The 22018-nt window shown below is 39.8% G+C and overlaps 1 protein-coding gene across 3 annotated transcripts in view; it reads left to right on the forward strand.

The window, feature by feature from the left end:
* The window catches only part of AGL (amylo-alpha-1, 6-glucosidase, 4-alpha-glucanotransferase), a 53305-nt gene that overhangs the window by 25766 nt on the left and 5521 nt on the right, over window positions 1-22018 (forward strand). For all 3 annotated transcript variants that reach the window (XM_063136280.1, XM_063136271.1, XM_063136290.1), the window contains exons 19-33: window positions 91-203; window positions 895-1029; window positions 3062-3192; window positions 5131-5267; window positions 5400-5533; window positions 7978-8153; window positions 10136-10238; window positions 10996-11221; window positions 12656-12767; window positions 13189-13324; window positions 14161-14273; window positions 18459-18670; window positions 19880-19977; window positions 21519-21606; window positions 21714-21847. In XM_063136280.1, the coding sequence (XP_062992350.1) occupies window positions 91-203; window positions 895-1029; window positions 3062-3192; window positions 5131-5267; window positions 5400-5533; window positions 7978-8153; window positions 10136-10238; window positions 10996-11221; window positions 12656-12767; window positions 13189-13324; window positions 14161-14273; window positions 18459-18670; window positions 19880-19977; window positions 21519-21606; window positions 21714-21847 (2048 nt within the window). The remainder of the gene's footprint in view (window positions 1-90; window positions 204-894; window positions 1030-3061; window positions 3193-5130; window positions 5268-5399; window positions 5534-7977; window positions 8154-10135; window positions 10239-10995; window positions 11222-12655; window positions 12768-13188; window positions 13325-14160; window positions 14274-18458; window positions 18671-19879; window positions 19978-21518; window positions 21607-21713; window positions 21848-22018) is intronic.

The raw sequence follows: 22018 nt of genomic DNA on the forward strand, positions 1-22018 counted from the left end.
ATGTCTCTTTCTTTCATTCAATTTTCCTGAAAATGTAGCCATCAGATTAAAGCCGTTTACTGAATTCAGCTATTTTTCTTCTCTTGACAGCTCAAGGAAAGTAAAATCATAAAGCAAGCTTCAATCGCTACAAAAGGCCCTAATGAATTTGTTCAAGAGATAGAATTTGAAAAGCTAACACCGGGGAGTGTGATTATATTTAGGTAAAATTGCATTGCTTCTGTTTATTGTGCAAAATATTTGGTGACTGATTTACGCAGAGTAATAAGCGAAAGCTGTCGTCCCTCTATGGGAGTCCTAATTTGTGAGGCGAGTGGATGGGAAACTGGGAGGTAGGAGCAACAGCTGCAGCAGCTGTAATACATGGTACTGTGGCAGGAGGAGGCAGGAGGCTGTGGCCTGTTCCCAGGGGCCCAGTCAGAGTAATGGTTGGCAACCTGGGGGTGGGGCTTTTGGGCAGACCAGAGTGAGAACCTTCTTGGGCTATACATTTTGGCTGAGGCCTATGGCCTCTTCAATACCAGAGCTCAGGGGCTGGCAAGCCAGCCACATACCCAGGGACAGGAAGGGCTGACAAGAACAGCTTACACTGTGATGGGCCCAAACTCTTGCATTCCTCCCCCCTATGTCCCAACCAGAAGGCTGTGACAGAGGCATCAACCAGCATGCAAGCTGTCCGATAACTGAATCCATGCCCTAGGCCTCTGCCAAAATCTATTCAGTTGACATCAATAAAAGTCATGGCCAATTATTTAACCCATCAAGGTTTGTGTGCCAATTATTGTTTCCCCACACCTATCCCCTAGTCCAAGTTCACCTGCCTACTCAATTTACATTCCAAGGTTTTTGTTAGGAGTTCCCAGATTAACATTTTTTGTTTGCTAATATTTGTAGAGTTAGCCTTGACCCAAAGGCACAAGATGCTGTAGGAGTACTTCGCAATCATCTGATTCAGTTCAGTCCTCACTTTAAATCTGGAAGCCTTCCTGATGACGGGTCAGAATCTATACTCAAAACACCCTTCTACAAGTATGTATACTTTTTGATTGAAACACATTTATTCATTACATTTCTGTACCTCCCAATAGCTGATACTGTCTAGGCAGTTCACAAAACAAAACTTAAACCCATAAAATATGAAAACATAATATAATATAAAAACCTAAAACATTTTAATGGAGATTAACACCAAAGTTAAAGCCAGCAGCTGCACAAAGATCTAAAAGTCCACTAACACAGTTTTTAAAAACTGAAGAACTAAAAAGCCTGTGACATAGAGGAAGAAAGGTCAGGTTGAGGTAGTGTTTGAATTTACTCCGCTGCTTCCTCTCTAAAGAGGGGCTGCAGTCAAAGCAACAGGGAAGTTTTCATAACACAATAGCCTCTTCAAAAGTATGTAATTTTTCCTTTTCTATCGTGAGCAGTTTACTACTTATAGAACAGATGAAAGTGACATAGGCATGCACTTTCCTGGAGTAAGTATCACTGAGCTCAATGGAACTTCTGAGTAGATGTGCATAGAATTGCTCTGTTGCTAATTCATCTTTGTCATAGTATGGCACTGTCTTCAAATACACATACATAATAACCAAACTACATGTCAGGTTAAATGTGTCTGCACATTTGTATGTGTGTGTGGTTTGTGTTTTCATTAAAAACCTTTTGTGGGAAGCCCTAATTGAAATTGGGATCATTGCATGGATCGAGGGGAAATATAACCCTTCCCCTCCCACTACAGCCTCAATGAAAATCTCTCCTCAAAACTGCCCCAGGAATGAAACTGGTACCAGCAGCAGCTCCCCACTCCATCCCCAGAGCTGGAGGTTATATTTGTAGGTGCCACAGTGCAGGAAGAAAGATATAACCCTTCCTCCACCCATGCCATAGGCTCAATCAATCTGTTATGTGAAATCATATAATGCCCCCCTTTCGAGGTGAAAGGGTTCCTGAAGTTTAAATGGGAAAAACTTTCCGAACAGAACATACTGAGTAAACCAGAAGGGGAAAATGCCCAAAAAATGGAAAAACAGGTGTGTGTACAAACAGGAGCTTTGGATGATGCTGCCCTGAAGGTGTCCCGACTAGCTGACTGGATAACATGAACAATAAGGTGCATGTAATCATCAGAGTTTAGAAGAAGAAAACATGAATAAAGAAACTTCCAAGATAAGCCTGGAGCCTGAGGCAAAGGCTGTATGAGTGCCAGCAGGTGAAGTGGTAGACAAGACCTCTGAGGGAAGGGTGATGACCTTCAGCATCAGAGACAGTAATTTTTAAAAATAAAATAAGATGAGCTCATTTAATGTATCACTAGGACACATAGTTAGCAAGTGTGTTTTTCCACATCATGCAAATATGCAGCATACCTTCGGAGTATATGACCTGGTTAGCCCTCAGGGTCCGTTGCTCCAGCATGAGTAACTATCTGAGTTAATGTAAAAAATGTGACTGGCTTTAATTAAATTGTGTTCTATTTAAATAAAGCCATTCTAGAAATTGTAATCGGATGTAGGGTCTTAGTCTGTATTTTACCCCATAATTCCAGCTATTCATAACAGACATAGAGGGGTGGGGTACTCCTCAACAACTATTTTGTAATAAACATATACACTGATATAAATGCAAAGATCATTTTAATATAACGTGAAGTTTGGCCTAACGAAAAACACACACTGAAGTATCACATTATTTTCTCACTTGTAGATGGATAATCTTTTGTAAACTATGGACTGGCTGCTATTATTATTATTACTATTATTCATTTCTACTCCATCCCATATCCGAAGCTCTCAGGGTGGGTTAGAAAGATCAAAAACATTAAAAACAATATGCAAGTTTTAAAAACAGAAATAACATGCAACAGACAGTATACATAGACTTAATGTCATGTACCCATTGTCATTCATTTATTTATTTATTTATTTATTTATTACATTTTTATACCACGCAATGGCCGAAGCTCCCTGGGTGCTTCACAAAAAATTTAAAACTATTCTAGTTCTGAAAAGAAATTTAATAAAAAATATGTTTTTAACGTAGTCAATTTCTGGCTCTTTCTCAGTATTGCATCAAAATTAACCTTGGCGGACCTAAATCATGTATTATATCGGTGTGATGCTGAGGAACAGGAGGATGGTGGAGGATGTTACGACATACCAAACTGGACACCCCTTAAATATGCAGGCCTTCAAGGTAAAAAATAATAGGATCTTACTTGTTTCAAACTAACAGATTATTTAGTGCATTCTTATTCCTGATCTAAATTTCACCAAACACTGGTTAAAAGTTTGCCTGTGCAGTGTAATCCACATGCCGCCTACCAACCATGTGGTCTGCTCTGGTGGGTGCTTGATAACAACCCCATCGTAGTTTGTTCTAGTTTTGCAGTCCCAAGCAGAGAGCAAAACCAGGATGTTAATCAAGCTCGTAGTGGGCTGCTGTATAAACTGCTCAGCTGTTTTGCCAAACATTCGTCTTTTTTTGCCTGCTTCATAACAAGCATTAGTACTAGATTCCAGGATAAAAAAGGTAGTGGAATACAGGCTTCAACAAATATATTCACCATGGCAATTGTGGTGCCGCCCTCTGGTGACCAGGACAAGTGGACAGCCTTCTTCCCAACATGGAAGCTGCACAGGTGGGTGGGATGATCTGAGCACTTGTACAGGGATCCCCACCAGCTCCAGAGTTGGGAGGAAGACTGGGGATTGTTTGGGAGCTGGCCAAAGTGCCAGAAGAACCTTAATCACACATGGCTATACCAGATCCTTTAGAGCAGGAAAGGCAGGCAGGTGGAGCTTTGAATGCTGCTGCCCTGAAGGTGTCCCGAGTGCCCTCGGACAGCAGCGTTCAGCTGTGCATGCTTATTCCCCTCTCTCAGCCTTTCTTTTTGGAAATGTCAGGAAGGCTTGTCCCATGGTGGGCGAGGTGGCTGCCTGCTGGTGAGTACAATTTTTATACAAACATTGTGTACCCCCTGGTGGGGAAATCTGGTATATCTTTTAACAAGCACTACAGAGATGGCCAGAAAAGTAAGTGCCACCGGCTCAATGCAGACATTGCAGCAAGCCATGGTTTGTGCTAGCTTTGATTAAACAACCACACCATGGTTTGAGCTTCTAGATATACAGACATAAAGCAAGGAAAACTATGGGTTAGACCTGCTTTTCTTTCATGGCCCTACCTGTGGTTTGTGAGTGATTTGTGAATCCCACATATAACCAGAGCACAAACTGTGATTTGTAAACCAGCTTCAAACTATGGTTTGAAAACTTGTTTCCTACCTCTATACAAACCATGTTTCAGACATAAATCCAAATCATGGCTTGGCTTTTGCTGTTATTTTGGTATTAAAAATGGGCAAGAATTATGTTCAGTTTGTATTTTGATGCAAACTTGCCAAGTTCACATTTCCCAAATCGATATGTGAACTGGAACACAGTTGCCCTTTAGGCAGTTGCATTTCTGTGGATTTTATGACACAGTTCTCTACATAAAAAATGCATACAAAAATGTCCATATTAGGGGAAAGTACATACATTAGTGAAATAAACATACAAAAAAGGCATTATATGAAACCTCTTGCAAAAATGCATGTATTTGGCAAGAGTGAGAACAAAGATGCGTATATTAGAAGAAATGTATACAAAAATCATCCAAATATCTGTGTGGACTTTTTTTTAAAAAAATTACAAACTTGTGGAAATGGGATGGAACAAACTGAAGGCTGGGGAAAAATTCAGACAAACAGAAATTTGTAGTCTGAATGCAGTCTCATTTCACAGAATATTTTCAAAGCTGAGTTTTAAGAACAGTTGACAAGACATTAATGCAGGTTTGTAGCTTGGCTGCCCACCTGGGATGAGTAGTGGGGTAGTATATTGCTCTACTTCTTCAGGATTGGCGTTAATGTGAGTGCTAAGGACAAAGGAGAGTGGCTTTTAAAAAATAACTTGCATACACTTCCTAATTTTTCCTTGAATTAAACTCACCTTGTTTTAGGGGTCTATTTGTTTCAGAAATTTATTTATTTATTTCATAGCTGTAGTGTTTTACTCCTGGGACCTTAATCCACTGCTTGTGATAGTTTCATGACCTGTAATACAGAACCATGTTTCTATGGACTTTCAGGAATAATGTCAGTGATGGGAGATATAAGACCAAAAAATGATTTGGGCCATCCTTTCTGTGGTAACTTGAGATCTGGAGACTGGATGATCGACTATGTGAGTGATCGTTTAATTTCCCGCGTTGGAGCCTGCTCTGAAGTAAGTTAAACAACACAAAGAAAACATTCGCCTTTTTAATAGATGCTTATATGTTGCCTGGTTAATTTTCAAGAATTTGTTTCAATTATGCTTTTAAATTCAGTGCTACAAATTGTTTTCTTTAAATAACAGGTTGGCAAATGGCTGAAAGCAATGTTTATCTACCTGAAGCAGGTGCCTCGTTATCTCATTCCATGTTATTTTGATGCCATATTAGTTGGTGCATATACAACACTTCTTGACTTGGTTTGGAAACAAATGTCTAGGTATGTTTTTAGTACAGTTGCAGAAAAAATAATGCATGTTATAGCTGGTGCATGTCATGGACATACAAGGGTTTACACTTTCATGTTTGATCTGTTTTTCTGAAGAAGCACGGGACATACATTATGGCCAAATTGCAACAATCCTGACTGATTTCAGAAAAGGTTCTCTCTGTTAGTCTTCTTTCTCAAGTAAAATAACTCAACTGATTTATTTTAGTGCTAAATCACACACTTCTGCTTATCATAAGATATTTCATTATTTCCTGCTTGATGACTCTCATCCAAATTCATAAATTATCTCCACTGAAAAGTGTTGTGTTTTTTAGTTGTCGTTGGATGATATGACAGTTCTATATATGGTGATCAGGCTGGCCATATGCAGATAAAGGCCTGCAATATGGGTCTAACCAGAGCAAGTATGGGTTGTGTTCAAGCATGCACACCTCACCTCCAAACGTTTCTGTAGCCCCAGCTACATCAAAGATCTTCCTGGAAGCTTTATAAACCTGTTCAACCCAATATGCTTCCAAGCCCCTATTCAGATCTTTGCACTCAGTGCACAGAGATCTTGAATGTAGCCAGGATGTAAGGACATTGGTGGAGGGAGCAGGGTGTGTGGGCATCCATCCCGTCTTCGGCTGTATCTGTGTTGCAAGGGAATGCCTGCAGAGGGCTTCTGTGATGGCTCATTCACACAGCGTTTTACTTGACGCTGCGATTAGTGAATGGACAATATGCACTTGCAAACAGCATGATGAATGATTTCTTTTTTCACTATCTTCTGATGGCCATGTTTCTAAAAAGTCATGGAAACAAGTGGATCTTGAAAATAGCCCTGAGCTTTTCTGGGAAATTGGGAGGCTCAATCTAAGTGTCAGTATTTTAGAAGTGGACAAACAGTGTTCTAGTGATCATTGCAAAAGAATATTTTAGGAATACTAGAACTCCATGGAAACTGCCTTACACTCAATCTGATCATTGCTCCATCTAGCCCAGTATTGTCCACACTGACTGGCAGCAGTTCATCAGGGTTTCAGGCAGGAAACTTTCCCAACCCTAAATGGAGGTGACAGGGATCAAACCTGGGTCCTTCTGCATGTGAAGGATTTGCTCTAACACTGAGCTATAGTCTTCCCCTCTTGTGGGTCCAAATATCACTTAATCTTTATCCACAGAAATGTTTTTTATGTTCTACCCCACCTTTTGATCCAGAATGACCTCAAAGATGTTTTGCATAAAATATTATGCAATAAGCACTTCTTTTAGCCCCCCACCCCACCTTCTGAAATACACCATAGCTCTGGGATAGCATATCCATCTCTCAGATCCAAGTGCTCATTAGGTTATTGTGGCTGTTCCTATTGCCTTTCAACCCATCTCACTTCCAACTGAGGGCAATTGAATGATCCATTTCCTTGGTGTGTGCTCTTTCTTTTCTTCCCAGCAAGACTAAAAAAAAATTTCATTGTTCAAAGGAAGAGAAGGAGAGACAGGTCATGACCAACCTCCAGTGAAAAATTGCTGTAAAAATAAATTTAGCAGATTTTGTTGTATTGCTTGCTTCTAAAATTTAGGTCTGCTTTAGGTCCCCAACCTGTTTTGAACTTCAGCTGCCATCAGACCCATCTTGATGGCCAGGAATCTGGAAGGCACCAGGTTGGGAAAGGCTCACTTGGGTGTTTCAGGCTTTTTGTTGACATTTTCCATTTCATTATGGAGATATACCACAACTAAGAGAATCAAAGAGCTTTTCATAGGGGGGGAAATCTGCTTTCACTGAAAGTAAAAGTAATTTTCCTTATACTCATTTTAGATGTATTGGAGTGAAGTAAATTAGAAGTTTTGCCTGTGGTGGAATGGTATGCAGATGGACAGGGTCAGAAAGACTTAGCATAGCCTGTTGCAAATTACATATCACTGCCTATTAGTGCTAGAGGACTGGTGTGATGCCTACTGCATCCTTGAGATCATGGCTGATAGAAACTGCCATCTCATAGGTTCATTGGCAGAATTGCAGCTTCTGAAATTCAAAATGGATTCCTGGATGGATGGAGATACATATTTTCTGAATCATCCCATCACAAAACCCTAATCCACCAAACCTTTTCTTGCACAGAGGCAAGTGGTTCTATTCATATTGAACATGGACCTGGATTAATACTGATTTAATGCAGTTCAGTGGGCATGAGGATTGGCTATTTTCCCATCATGCCACTTTTAACAAAATATTGGTGTGAGAAGACACCAAAGAGTGAATTATTCTTTGTGCTGGTGTCCCTAGAATGCCTAGTTTTTTCAAGTATATTCAAGATTCAGAGAATTCAGAACTTCCCACAGATTTCAAGAACGCATGCATTTAAAATCACCACTGCTACTTACATTTACCTTGAAGAAAAGAGGAACAAGTCTGTGGGTTGAAATAAGCACTGTTGCTTTAATTACAGCTTTGTTCAGAACGGATCAACATTTGTTAAACATCTTTCCTTGGGTTCAGTCCAGATGTGTGGGATAGGAAAATACCCTTCTCTGCCATCTCTGTCTCCTTCCATACATGATGTTCCATATAGGATTAATGAAATTACAAAAGAGAGAGAACAGTGCTGTGTTTCTTTAGCAGCTGGTAAGTTGGACATTCACTCCACAGGTTATTGAAATACCTTAAAGATGAACATTAATATTTTGAACTTGAATATTTTGACTCTATTTTGTGCTGCACAAGTAGGCTAGTTGATGCTTTAGAACACCTGGAAGACTTTTGGGGGAGATATGAGCAATATTAACCTAATCAACATTGTTTGGTTAGGAAAGGTCATGTCAACCTAGAAGCAGATTCTGGGTTCATTTGTGAATACATGCCTAGTACTTTTCTATCTCCCATGCAAAAGAAGGAGATAGCACCCAAAATGTCAAACAGAACAGATGGACCACTTTTCAAAATAGATTTTTAGCATGTAATAACTTTGGGAATTGGGTTGAGCATTTGTCTCAAGCGTATGTACACTACACATGCACAGTCTTGAGCTATTTCCTTAATAAGATTTCTGACCCTTTTGTTTACAAGCTGGATTTCTGGATTCTGCAATCCTACTGTGTCACTGTTATAGGAGTGGGCAACTTGAGACCTTCCAGATGTTTTGGCCTCCCTCACAATTGATTCTACTGGCTAGGCCTCATGGGAGTTGTAGGTCAAAACGTCTGGAAGGCCACAAGCTACCCACTCCTGCACTAATGGTTGATAGCTTTTTATAAACAGTTCCCCTGTTTTTAGTTTTTACTGCTATTCTTGTATCTTTCACTAGCTCTCTCTGTGTTGATATTTCCCGTTCTACTAGAATTCTATTAGCATATCTAGTTTCTAGGCACCCTTTAACTTTCCTCCTCTGACTATATATTGTGCTTTTAAAAATGGTTTTCATGGGTGCGTGGTTGGGTAAACTAGTTTCTGTAACTCAAACAGTTTCTACTGATATTATCTACTTGTGTACAATTAGTAGTTTAAGGTGCAATCCTATGCATTGCAATTCTCTTGCAACTCCCAATATCCCTTCAGCCAGCCATCCTGGGAATTGTTGGACTTTTTCCAGTCTAAACATGCATACAATTGTGCTCTTAATTTGTTTTACCATTGTGCTGATGCTCATCTAGTATGGTCCTGAGATACACACACATACACACAAGGCAAGCAATGAGAAGATAAATGTTCTGGCAACCAAATGCCTGGATTTTTTCCAGTATGTCTTAAAATAAGACTTTCCTCAAAGTTGTGTATAAAATCAAACTTGAACAAACTCTGAAATTGTTTTTTAGGACCCTAAGTGTTGCTTCTCTAGCAGATGACTACATATATTTAATATTCTAGCAGCAGGTAAAATGCTGCACAGAACCTAAAAGTTCTGTCTATATGGCACCCTCCCAGGAAATCTATAAGAGTAGATGATTTACATATGACAGTTTTGAAGGGAGGCAGATGTACAGCTATCAACATACAGATATACATCTGTCAACATATGTCAGTTGGACTGCGCTAACAGATAATATCTGTAATTTTGAAGGTATGTAAGTCCAAGCCTTCATTTCCAATATACTGCTCTAAGCAGCAAATCAGGAGCAGAGGAAATTGCCATTCAGATATTCACTTAATGGTTTGGGTAACATGCCGGTGCACTGCAAAGGTGTTCTTATGTCAGTGTTACAGAGAAAATGTTTAGGATTGGAATCAGTCCAATAATATGCACAAAACCTACTGTAATATGTCCATATAGCAAACCTAGCAAGGAGCTCATTTGCAAACATGCTTCTGTAGTCTAGTATGTAACACTGGTGGTTCAAAATATGTGTTAATAAGCAGAAGTGTTAAGTGATTTTGATGCTGTGGACATTGAAACAGATGAGTGCAGGGAAGGTCACCACCTTTATTTTGTTGATTAGTTGTGGTGTAACAAAGCTGACACCGTAAAGATGCATGTATTCTAATAGGGCTTGAAATAAGTTATTGGAAGGGAGGAGAGTGGGGCCCAGCTGTGAACATGGATGAGACCAATTTTGGAGAGTGGGAAACCATTGAGTTCCAAAGTTATATTTGCTTTATCTTTCACTGTTTAGGTTTACCTCATTTTTCATCTGGCATCTTCCGCTGCTGGGGAAGGGACACCTTCATTGCATTGAGAGGGCTGCTGTTAGTTACTGGACGTTACTTGGAAGCAAGGTGAGTTAAGTACGCATGTCGATAGTGGCTGCCTGACATAGCTATTACTATAGAATTACACCAGCATGTAATAAAAATAGACGTTTTGGATAGCTTAGAATAACTGATGTTCTAGTGTGTGGTTCTGGTCACTTAACACCCATTTATGTGCTTAAATATTTCTTAATGATTTCCAAACGGTGGGTAAAGATAAATATATACATGCCTGGGGCATGCTGGGAGTTGTTGTTTAACACATCTGGAGGGCATCATGTTGGGGAAGGCTGGATTTAAAATGTATTCCCATTTTTGTGAGCCTTTGAAGGTTGATCTTTGTCTATTTTGTGGTCTTTATATAGCAGTATAGATGAACTGTGAATTCATATTTAAAAAGCAACAAGAGAGCTATGCTCGTCTATGAAAAGAAAATCCAAAATCCATATTTGGACAATACCTTTATTAGGACCAACCAAATTCCATAAAACTGTGGAAACCTTACACAATTTGTGGAATTTTGGATGGTACTAATAAAGGTATTGTCCAACTGTGGGTTGTTAATTAATAGAACCTGAACTATTCTAAAGAATAATAAACACTCAAAGTAAAAGAATAAAAAAAAATGTCCTTTGCATTTGGATTATCTTTGGTATTCCAGTCACTGATTTCATGTTTTTGTCTTTTGGAATCTAATGGTTGTGCATCAGTATTAACTTGGAAGCATGCAATTTAATGTTAACTTCCTTTACCTACCTCTTGGCTTTACCCGTCTTGGTTTCAGGAACATAATTTTAGCATTTGCTGGTACCCTAAGACATGGCTTCATTCCCAACTTGCTTGGCCAGGGGACTCATGCCAGATTCAATTGCCGTGATGCTGTGTGGTGGTGGCTTCAGTGTATACAAGATTACTGTAAAATCGTTCCAAATGGCACTGACATTCTCAAGTATCCTGTATCCAGAATGTACCCTACAGATGACTCCCCTCCTCAGCCAGCAGGCAAAAAGGTAATTATAACTTGTCCTCTTGCAACTTGCATCTTGCAGTAGATTGTAAGTCTAATGACAGGAACTATTTTTCTCCATGGATCATGAAGATGCTTACCCTGGACAAAAATCTTCCTGCCGTACCTGTTTTGGGCCTGTGTCACACTGTCATTTAGATAGGTTGGTCTGTCATGTGCCGCTGGGTGAATTTTAGCAAGAAGCTTGAACTAAATATCATGTGGCCCCTCACTCCTCTATGGTTCTCTAATTAAGACAGTATGTGACACAATTTTGGGCCCAAAGTAAAGTTTGAGGGTAATTAATACAGTTGCATCTGATAAGGTAAGCAGACCTTTGCCTGGCTTGCTGTTTAAAGGTCTTAAGGATGGGGAGCAGGTGAGGAGGGGACACTTTAGACAGCCAGGTGTGTTATTTCAGTTGTGATGCACACAAGTAATATTTTTCTTCTCTCCCACCCATCCACATTTCATGCTTTAGAACAGCTTCGACATTCCTGATATATTAGAGCAAAAAACCCTGAAACTGTTTCTCTACCCAGATTTTAAAAAGAAACACTTTGAACAGGTGCACTTCCACATTTTACATTCACTTAAATCATAGCACCATCATAACTGCAGGAATAAAATGAAAGTTTGCTTCTGCTGCCCTGATGATAAACCCGTTTATTTGTGAATAAGTATTATTTTGTTGTAGAAAGCGAAAATGTATTTTAAAAGTACAATAATAAAATGAGCAACTTGTAACCATGTAGTACATGGCTAGCTGGTCACCTTGCGACTATAAAATATATTTTTTTTAAAAAAATAAGAATAAAGAAACGTTGCTGAAGCAAGAAGAATGAGCCCCAATAGGCCTTTTCACCTGTTAGTCTCTGGATGGTCATTTGGGAGTCCCTGGCTGCAGAGCCCCAGGGTTCAGCCTGAAGACCAGCCCTGACTCCACCATAGCTGGCCTATGGCTGGAATGGAGATTCCCTGAGATCTTTTTATACTGCAGTTTGAGCTCCTTGATGGAAGGGAGGCATTCAAAAGCAACACATGTCTGCATACATTAAAAGCAATGAAAATGCAGAACCACATTATACCAAACACACACACACCGCTCCCTGTTCTGTGTTCAGTATTCTGTCGTTTAACTTGTAGGCATATTTATTGTTGCTGATGGAAGTTAATATTTGTTTGAACATGATAAATGGGACTTGTCTCCATAGTTGGAAAATGTATGACTCTTTAAAATAATTTTGTAACTGATCATTTAACACAATTTAGGTACTTTTGTGGGGAGTGCTGAATGGATCTCACTTAAGCATCTTACAGTATAATGGATGCAATCCTAAACTATCTATGCTTCCAGTTATACATGTTTGTGGTTGTGTCTTGATTTTTTTCTCTCTCCTCTTTTTCCTCTCCTATATCGGAACCAACCAAAACTCAGGATCAGCCACTATATGAAGTGATACAGGAAGCCATGCAGAGACATATGCAAGGCATACAGTTTCGAGAAAGGAATGCTGGCCCACAGATAGATCGAAATATGAGAGATGAAGGTATGCAATCCTTGGAGAATTACTTTTAAGACTCTGAGCCATCAGAGCTGCTCTTACATTTTATTTTCTACCAATGAAAATAGAAATAAAATGATTCTTCTTTTAACCCCCCTTCAATATTACTTTTGCAATCCATTTTTACCCTTGATTAGTCAAAACACTACAAATGTAGTTAACACATTACATTTAAACCTTTGTACACCAATATTTATTTTAAGTTCTCATCATTATGCTAAGAGGCCCTTTGTAAATTGTTAACTCTGCTGAATTGGAAATCCTAATTAGTTCTGAAAGGGTCTTATTTTGGGTGCTGTCTAAAGTTTGTGTGTGTGTGTGTGTGTGTGTGTGTGTGTGTGTGTGTGTGTGCACATGCGTGCGTTTCCTGTGGTCTACTGGCAAATCTGACTTTTGTGGTTGGTAGGTTTTAATGTGACTGCAGGTGTGGACATGGAAACTGGCTTTGTCTATGGAGGGAACCGTTTTAATTGTGGTACATGGATGGATAAGATGGGAGAGAGTGAAAGAGGTCGCAATAAAGGAATACCAGCAACACCAAGGTACAGCATGAAGATTTTATACAGCCTTCTTGACACCTTAAATGTCAATGGAACTCTGCTCTCTCGATAAAACAGGTTCCCCACCACTGTGGTGGGGAATGATTTAAATCATAAATCATGATTTATGATTTAGCACAGCATGCCTGGACATCATGATTTAGGACGGTTGTAACGAGACCAAGCAGGCCTTGAATTTATGCTCTCCTATTCTGTCCTGTGCTGCTGGGGGGAAGACTTTGGTAACGTTTACTTTCAGTTTCCCCTAATCTTGGCCTATTGTTGCTTATGAACCCAAGATCGTTCTTTATAACAAACTCTGGTTAGTTTAACAAGTCAGCTTCAACAATGGTTTGAAGTTTGCTTGTTTTGAAACTGATCAGAGTTTGTTATAAGCCATGACCCTCGACTTGCATGCAATGACATGAGATTAGCAGAATCTGAAAGTAAATACTGCCAAAGGCCTCCTCCCACTTTCACAGGAAGGAGAGGGGGAAGCATGTGGGACTGAGGCTTGCTCAGGTTCATTTCAGATCGTGCACGTCATGGTTAAATGTGATGTGCAAATGTGGCCAGTATCTGAACTAGCCCTGTCTTTATATAACACCAGCAATGTTTATCCCTTTAAATATCATGAATCCATTACAGTTCTTTCGATCAGGCCTGCATATCATCAGGAAGATATGAATGCAGCAATGCAGACATAATCAAAATAGTTCTTGGAGTGATCTCAACTGAGGACTCTTGGCTTGGATTCAAAATAAATTGATGGAAAACATGTTAAGTGTAACTTACATTCTTCTAATTTTGTGTTTTAAGCCTGTGCTGTTTCCTTTTAGAGATGGTTCTGCTGTGGAAATTGTTGGTTTGTGCAAATCAACAGTTAACTGGTTACTGGAGCTGTCCAAGAAGAACCTATTTCCTTATCCTGGAGTTACTGTGAAAACACATGGTAAGTAATCTTATCTCTGATGAACAATTGCAACAGAGAAAATGTACTACTAAGCAATAATCATCCTCATATCTAACATTTGTCTAGCACTTTCAAGTGTCCAAAGCACTTCACATACATTATTTAGTTTTAATCCTTACAACAACCCTGTAAGATAAACTAATTGTGCAGACTGCAAGGATAAGTTTCTGAACTATTGAATAATAGTTTATGCAGTGGTTTTCAAAATTTCCAACTTAAGGAACCTTCTTCTCATCGACCTCTCTGCAGAAGAAACCTTGTGCACTTGCCATTGAATTCCTTTGCTCTGCAGTGGATTCTGGAGTATTTTAGGATTACATTAAGTTTAGTAGAGTCTCCAGATCTGTTAGGGCGTCACTGTTAACTCTTGTGAACTAAGACCCAGTCAACACGACTCCTTGCAGATTTGCATTGGTAAAGTTTGCTAGTGTTGAGAAAACTGTTCTTCAGGTAGGTTTGACACCTAAGTAGAAAAAAAAAGTTTGTACTGGTCATAACTTGATGCACAGAAATGTGGAGCTCTTCACAGCATGGAGATTTATCACTTGGTAATGTCTTCTCTTTTAAAAAAATAAATTTTAACGTGCAATTATAATAGAAACAAAAAGGATAAAGTGGGGACAGGTAAATACAGCAACAAAGAAAGAACAGGACCAAAAAAGCATTCTCAACCATATTAATGAGAAGAAAAGAAAAGAAGATTTGACACTTCTGTTTCAAATATATACTCAGTCCATAATAATCAGTCCATATAATCAGTCCATATTTCTAAATAAATCTCCTGGTAATATCTGTACAAACAAGGCACAGTTATGGAGGCTGGTATTAAAAGTTGGGAAGTTTGTTCATTTTCTCATAGATAAATGTTTCTATGGGACTCATGGAAAGCCACTGTTATATGGGATAAGCTTCTCCTTGTAATTTTTAAATTTAAACTTTATATCATCTGCATAATAAAAACTTCACAGAAGTACTCAAAATGATGATAATACATAAACTGTTATAGAGCAGTTTCCATTTGCAACTTTTTTTTGATTTTCAAAGAAAGAATGAATCACTCCTGATTCCTAATTTCTTTTAAAATTAATGCTGGGTCAAGTTTTCTCCTGTGTTATATTTGTAACTCAAAATATACAAAGTCTTTTTTTAATGTAATTTTCCTCTCTTTTGAAATATCATTTTCTCTTCTATTTTCTACTTAATGTTCTTGGCTGTTCTCTTGAATACACTATCCTGGCTGTATTATACAGTAGCCTGTTTCTCAAGTGTATTTCCATCTTCTGCTGTAACTTGAGTGCTTGGCATAAGCTTAAATTTCTTGACCTGCAGATTTATATTTAGAGCTAGCCATAATTTCTCTTCTCCCATCTGTGCCTATTCACTTTTTCCAATATATGTGAAAAATTAGACAGCTAGAACAGCCTTCCACTTCCCAGTGCCCTCTAGATATGTTAGACTAAACTCCCATTATTACCAGTCAGTGGCACTACTGACTAGAGATTATAGGAGATACAATCTGGAGGATACCATGTTGGGGAAGGCTAGTCTAGAAGATGCTGCTTTACTTTGAGTAATCCCCTAGGGAATTGTGGTAGAATGTGGGACTGAGCGTGGGACATGAAGCAGAGATTGCTGTGTTCACATTTCATCCGAGCCATAAAGCTCCCTGGCTTAGATTGAGAGACAGCTGTTGTCTCCAACATACCTCGCAGAACTGTGATGGAGGTAAAGAGGGATACACCCATGTACAATCATTGCCATGGACCACCTTAGCGCAATGGCAGGATACTATGGCATAGATAAGTAAGTTCGCTTGTGTTCATGAATTCCTGTTCGAAATGTAATGCGTTGCCGTGTTTACTCTTATCCACATTCTAGATTCACACTATCCTTTTTTTTTTTTTTGTCACTGCCTTCATTCCTAACATAAAGGGCTCTTCATTCTTTCCTGCCGGGTGGGCGAGGCTTCCTGGGGATTAACAGCACTTGAGAGCAAAACTGGCTGCAATCCTGTACAGTTTTCTTCCTTTAATTTGGGTGGCTTTCCGTACTACTGCTTGTTCTCAAGGCATCTATAAATCAGCTTTGGCTAACAGAGAGTCTTAATGTTACACTTTCCCTCCCACAAGGTCTCACATTGTGCTGAGGTATGGAGAAGGTAAAAAAATCCTGTGAGTCTCACCTGCAGTTTCTTATCTTCTCCATATGCAACACAAATGAGAGAAATCCAGCCCTTTCCCTGAAAGCCCTCCATTCATGCCAGTAAAGGAGAGGTTAATTTGTGAGCACAAATACTACCTTGATGGCTTCCTAGGCAGAATCAGTGCCGGCCGTTGGGCAAGAGATCCTTAATGGCTACACTCCCTCAGTGACTCTACTTTTTCACCACCATTGTCATTAGCTGCAACTGCTCCGCGTCTTCTTTCTCATCTTTGCTCCCATTTGCTTGCTGGACAAGTAGAGAGCCAGTGAGCAAGTAGAGAGCAAAGCCCTATGAAGAGAGACTGAAAGAACTGGGCATGTTTAGCCGTGAGAAGAGAAGACTGAGGGGAGACATGATAGCTCTCTTCAAATACTTGAAAGGTTGTCACACAGAGGAGGGCCAGGATCTCTTCTTGATCATCCCAGAGTGCAGGACAAGGAATAATGGGCTCAAGTTACAGGAAGCCAGATTCCGGCTGGACATCAGGAAAAACTTCCTGTCAGAGCAGTACGACAATGGAACCAGTTACCCAGGGAGGTTGTGGGCTCTCCCACACTAGAGGCCTTCAAGAGGCAGCTGGACAGCCATCTGTCAGGGATGCTTTAAGGTGGATTCCTGCATCGAGCAGGGGGTTGGACTTGATGGCCTTCTAGGCCCCTTCCAACGCTACTATTCTATGATTCTGTTTGCCACTGCTCCTTCTCATCACCACTGTGAGCTAGGCCAGAGTGAGAGGCAGGTGAACAAGCAGGTTGCAATGGTGAAGAGGAGGAGCAATTCCAAGAGGCTTTTGTCAGTGGGACCTTGCAGGCTGTGGGCCCTCAGCAGGTGCCAGCTATGCCTATCCTTGAAACTAGCCCTGCTTAGAATAGCAGGCTTTTGTAAATGTCTTAATCACAACAAATAAACTGCTTACCAATGATAAAACCTACATAGGAAACAGAACATAAATTCAGATATGCAGGATATACCCCATCTATCACCTTGCCTCCGCCTCTATACTGACACATATGCAGGCCAGGCCTCAAGTCAGTTTCTGTCCACAGAAGAGATGATAAAGCCAAGACCGGAACACACACATGCCCTTGGGGCCAAAGCAGGGATTACGTTAAAGACCTGAGTTTTTCTCTTTGCCCCCTCTTATTTTTTTTACACCAGTGTAAGCGCAGGGAACCAATCCAGATCAGAATATTATCATGAAGGATAAAGGTTGTTAAACCTTCCTCCTGTTATGAGTCCAAGCTGGATGGGCTTGATTTGCATGCCTGCACTTTATGGGGTGAAATAGTCATCCATTTATTTTAATGAAAGGGTGCAGAACTAGATGGGGGGAGGCTGGATTGCCCCCATCAGGCCCTCTGCAAGCTGGATTGTGTCAGTAGGCATGGCCGTACAGCAGATGTCATTTTAGCCTTTATCCGTGCTAAAAGAGAGAATGGCAGACAGAGGAAGGGCTCAGTTGATGCTGGGATTAGCAGACTCCCCTTCTAGGAGAACCATGGCTCCGGCAGCTGGATTGGGGAGCCCAGCAGGTCGGATCAGGGCCACAAGCTGGGTTTCTGTACCATTGCTTAAATGGATCATTTTCAATTGCAGACAAGAAAAGGGGGACAAAAGACATAGCTGCTTGCTATATCTTTGAGCAGTTTTCTCCCATCTATAAGGTTGAAATGCTTCGATTAAGGCTTAGTTACTGATAGAAAAAGCTTTCAGCTAAACTAGGCTTGCATTTTGGCCCCACTCGTTTTGCTTTTGGCCCTGCCAACCCCTGAAATGCCACCCCACCACCGAAAACTTCTGCAAAATGGAATTTGGCCCACGGGTTGAAAGCAGCCCTGCAAAATAATTATAGCATTGCTACACTGTACTGGCATGTGTTTTTTAAAATTTCTTTTTCCGTTGATACTAATGTATTATGCAAAACCATAGTATCATACTGTTTATATTATACTGTTTTCCAGGGAAAGAAGAGACCATTACATATGATCAGTGGAACAGGAAAATCCAAGCACACTTCGAAAAGCTATTCTTTGTATCTGAGAACCCAGCAGATCGCAATGAGAAGCATCCAACCCTGGTTCATAAGCGGGGCATCTACAAGGACAGCTATGGAGCATCAAGCCCTTGGTGTGACTATCAACTCAGGCCGAATTTCCCAATAGCTATGGTTGTGGTGCGTATTGTGTAGATATACTGTAGAAATTATTATATAACTTGCTTATCTCATGTATTTATTTTTGTTTGTATTTAGATAAGCTTGCATTACACAGTTTATCTTTTCTCTGTAGATGTTTTACACAATATTTCAGTGATATCTTTAATGATGAGTGAAATATGATTTCGGAGAGGGGATATTGAACTCTACTTTTGAACCCCCCAAATCTCTTATCATATACTTAGTTCTGTTAACCTGCTTTATCATTAGCATGAACATTAATGTTCCTGAGGAATAAACATTGTAGATATTCTTTTTCCTGTCTTGGGCATTTCTACATGAGGCATTTCTTGTGCACTTGTCATTCCCTACTCAGCCATGTTTATGGATTCTCTAGATGATGTTGTGATCCTCCAGTTTTGCTTCCATGTCTAATGAGCACTTTTGCCAATTTTTTTAGAGCAGGAGAAATGCAGCATTTAATTGTGAAAGCGAAAGGAAGTGCTGTTTTCCCTTGTGTATTTGTGTTCTTTCACTATACCACAGTGCCACCTAGAGGTTATGTAGCAGAAAAGCAGGAAAGGAAATGTTCTTTGTAATGAAACTGAAATTTAATACAATCGATTAACAGCCTCATGTAGAAAAGCTGTTTGTTACAGGCTATCCTTATACATTCTTAGGATGCTATGCACAACTCCTCTGTGCCAGGCAGCATTGTACGATGTTGTGCTGCTGTCATTCCAACCCATCCCTTTAGCTCCCAACAAATGCCAGGATTACCTGGGGTCTAGAGATTGCAAAATCCATCTGCTGTGCAAGGATTAGCAATGCTGGCGCTGGCGATCAGAATAGCACCCAGTGAAAAGCCATGTACCTGGGATGCTATCAGTGAGATGTTGTAACTGCTCCCACTAACCACAACAAAGTTAGTGGTGGTTGTGCAGCAAGTGGTCAACAAATGCTTGGCATTTCCCTGGATTCTGCTACCGGCTCTGACGGGAGAAGAGAAAAGGGCTGCTCCATCAAGCAGAGAACATTTGTGGATTGTGCTCTTTAGTAAATCAGCTACTTAAACTCCCATTTTAAAATGATGTTTTATATTACATTATGGTAACATGGATGGGGGATTAAAATATGACCAAAATGCAGGATGTGTATTGTTAATTTCATTCTCCGGGGTTCTGTGAACTATTAAGTGAACTATTCTTTCCCATTTTTTGTGTCAAGGCACCTGAAATGTTCTCTATTGAGCATGCTTGGAAAGCACTTGATATGTTAGAGCAAAAGCTACTTGGTCCACTTGGCATGAAAACTTTAGACCCAGAGTAAGTATGACAGAGAAAGCTGATTAATATCAAAGACCATCCTGCTTATTCACTCTGAATTTAAAACTATTCTATACAGAACAGATTAAGGATTCTGTCAGTCCCGGGAGTTCCTCATTAAAAGAAAGCTGGAGTTCTCTTCCATAGAATGTAGACAAAGACTGATAAAGACATTTGTTCAAAACTTCCCAGATCATCAGGTTATGGATCACATCTACCTTTCCAAAGTCCCCTCTTAATCTAGCTCATATAATTACCCCCTCTGCTTTAATATACCCAACAGTTGAATATATTTGGAGGGAGGAGACAAATCACAGCATCCAAATGGTCCCATGGACTGAAGGATTTTGTGTGGTGTAAGTCTCCATCATTATGAAAATAGGTTTGGCTTTTCTGCTGGTCATAAACCCAGAGCTTCTCTAAATCAGCAATTTATTGCACCCTAGTGATTAGCCACTCATAGAAGTTTGCAGGTCCATTACAAGATGTCGTCAACATCCAGGACATCTCCTGCGCTATCCCCCAGTACTCTCGCTTTAAAAAAAGGTCGGGATAATGCAGAATTTAAAGTTATCTCTGAGATATTGCCAGATCTCCCCAGTGTGTTGCACTATAATTCTGCCACTACATGGCACTGTTTCGTTAAACACAATGGAGTCTTGTTGATAAGGGAAATTTTCAATTCAAGATCACATGATCGGGTGTAAAGGAGTGTGTTGTGAATGAAAGCGCCAATAAAGCTGTGGGGTTTTTTTCTATGTGTAGAGAAGCTCCTAGATGTTGGATGCTCTTCTCCAGCTGATAAGAGGTTGATTTAAAAGAAGAAGAAACTGAATTCCAGCTGAATCAGAGAACAACTTTCCCCAGTATCAGTACTCCCCAGTTTCTTCTCTACTAAGTGGTCTGCTGTCCTGAAAAATGAACCTCCCCACCCTTACCTATCAGAGTACATTCTAAGATTTATGGGGCATGGGATCCATGGTTGGGCAATGAACATTTTAAAATGCTATAAAATGTCCCTTACTATTGGAAAAAGATGGTTACACTGCTAGTAGTACAGAGTTAACACCATTCACATCCTTTGGCAGTGGATTGTATCTGATGTAGGTATTGACAGCATCACAAAAATATTACTAACAATAAAATTCACTAACTTTTTTTTTAAAAAAAAGCCCCCACACCATCTAAAAGCCCACAAAAAACAGCAGTAAAAGACCCTCAAATTCTCAGCAGCTATAATTATTTTTAATAAATACTTTACGGCTGCCTTAAACTCTGAGAGAGCTTTAAGCTGATGAATCTCCTCCGGCAGGCCATTCCACACTCTGGGGGAACCTCCCAAAGCCTTTGAAAAGAAAAATAATGAACTTGTCAGTTAACAGCAGGTCAAACATCCCTGAGAAGGGAATCCCTTCCCACAACCTTACTGCCACCATTGAAAGTTGCTTACTTAATAATAAATGGGTTTAATTAAGATGAATTCTTTCTACAAAGGTATTTATTGCCTTTTTGTTTGTGTTTTTCTTCTTCTTTTGTTACAGTGATATGGTTTACTGTGGTGTGTATGACAATGCCTTAGATAACGATAACTACAATGTGGCTAAAGGGTTTAATTACCATCAAGGGCCTGTAAGTAAGATTTGTGCTTCAGGAGTTTTTATCAATCATTTCATTGTTCCTTACTAAAAAGTTTGTATCTGTAATTCTACTTTTCTTTCTTGCTTTTTTTTTTTAAGGAATGGCTTTGGCCCATTGGATATTTCCTCCGTGCCAAGTTGTACTTCTCCAAGTTAATTGGTCCAGAGATATATGCAAAGACTGTGTTTTTGATTAAGAATGTTCTTTCTCGCCATTACGTTCATCTTGAGAGGTAGCTTTCATTTCAACAACTTGAAATACTACTGTTGGACACCATTGGTTTTGATATTCAGTCCAAAATGAAATAGGCCTCATAACATGAATACTTATGTATGCAATGAAGATGGAAGGAGAGGTAGAAAAGAAAGATCTTTGCAGATATTCAAGATAAGATAACAGACAC

The sequence above is a fragment of the Elgaria multicarinata genome, chromosome 1 (assembly GCF_023053635.1).
Source record: "Elgaria multicarinata webbii isolate HBS135686 ecotype San Diego chromosome 1, rElgMul1.1.pri, whole genome shotgun sequence".
Lineage (NCBI taxonomy): Eukaryota > Metazoa > Chordata > Lepidosauria > Squamata > Anguidae > Elgaria > Elgaria multicarinata.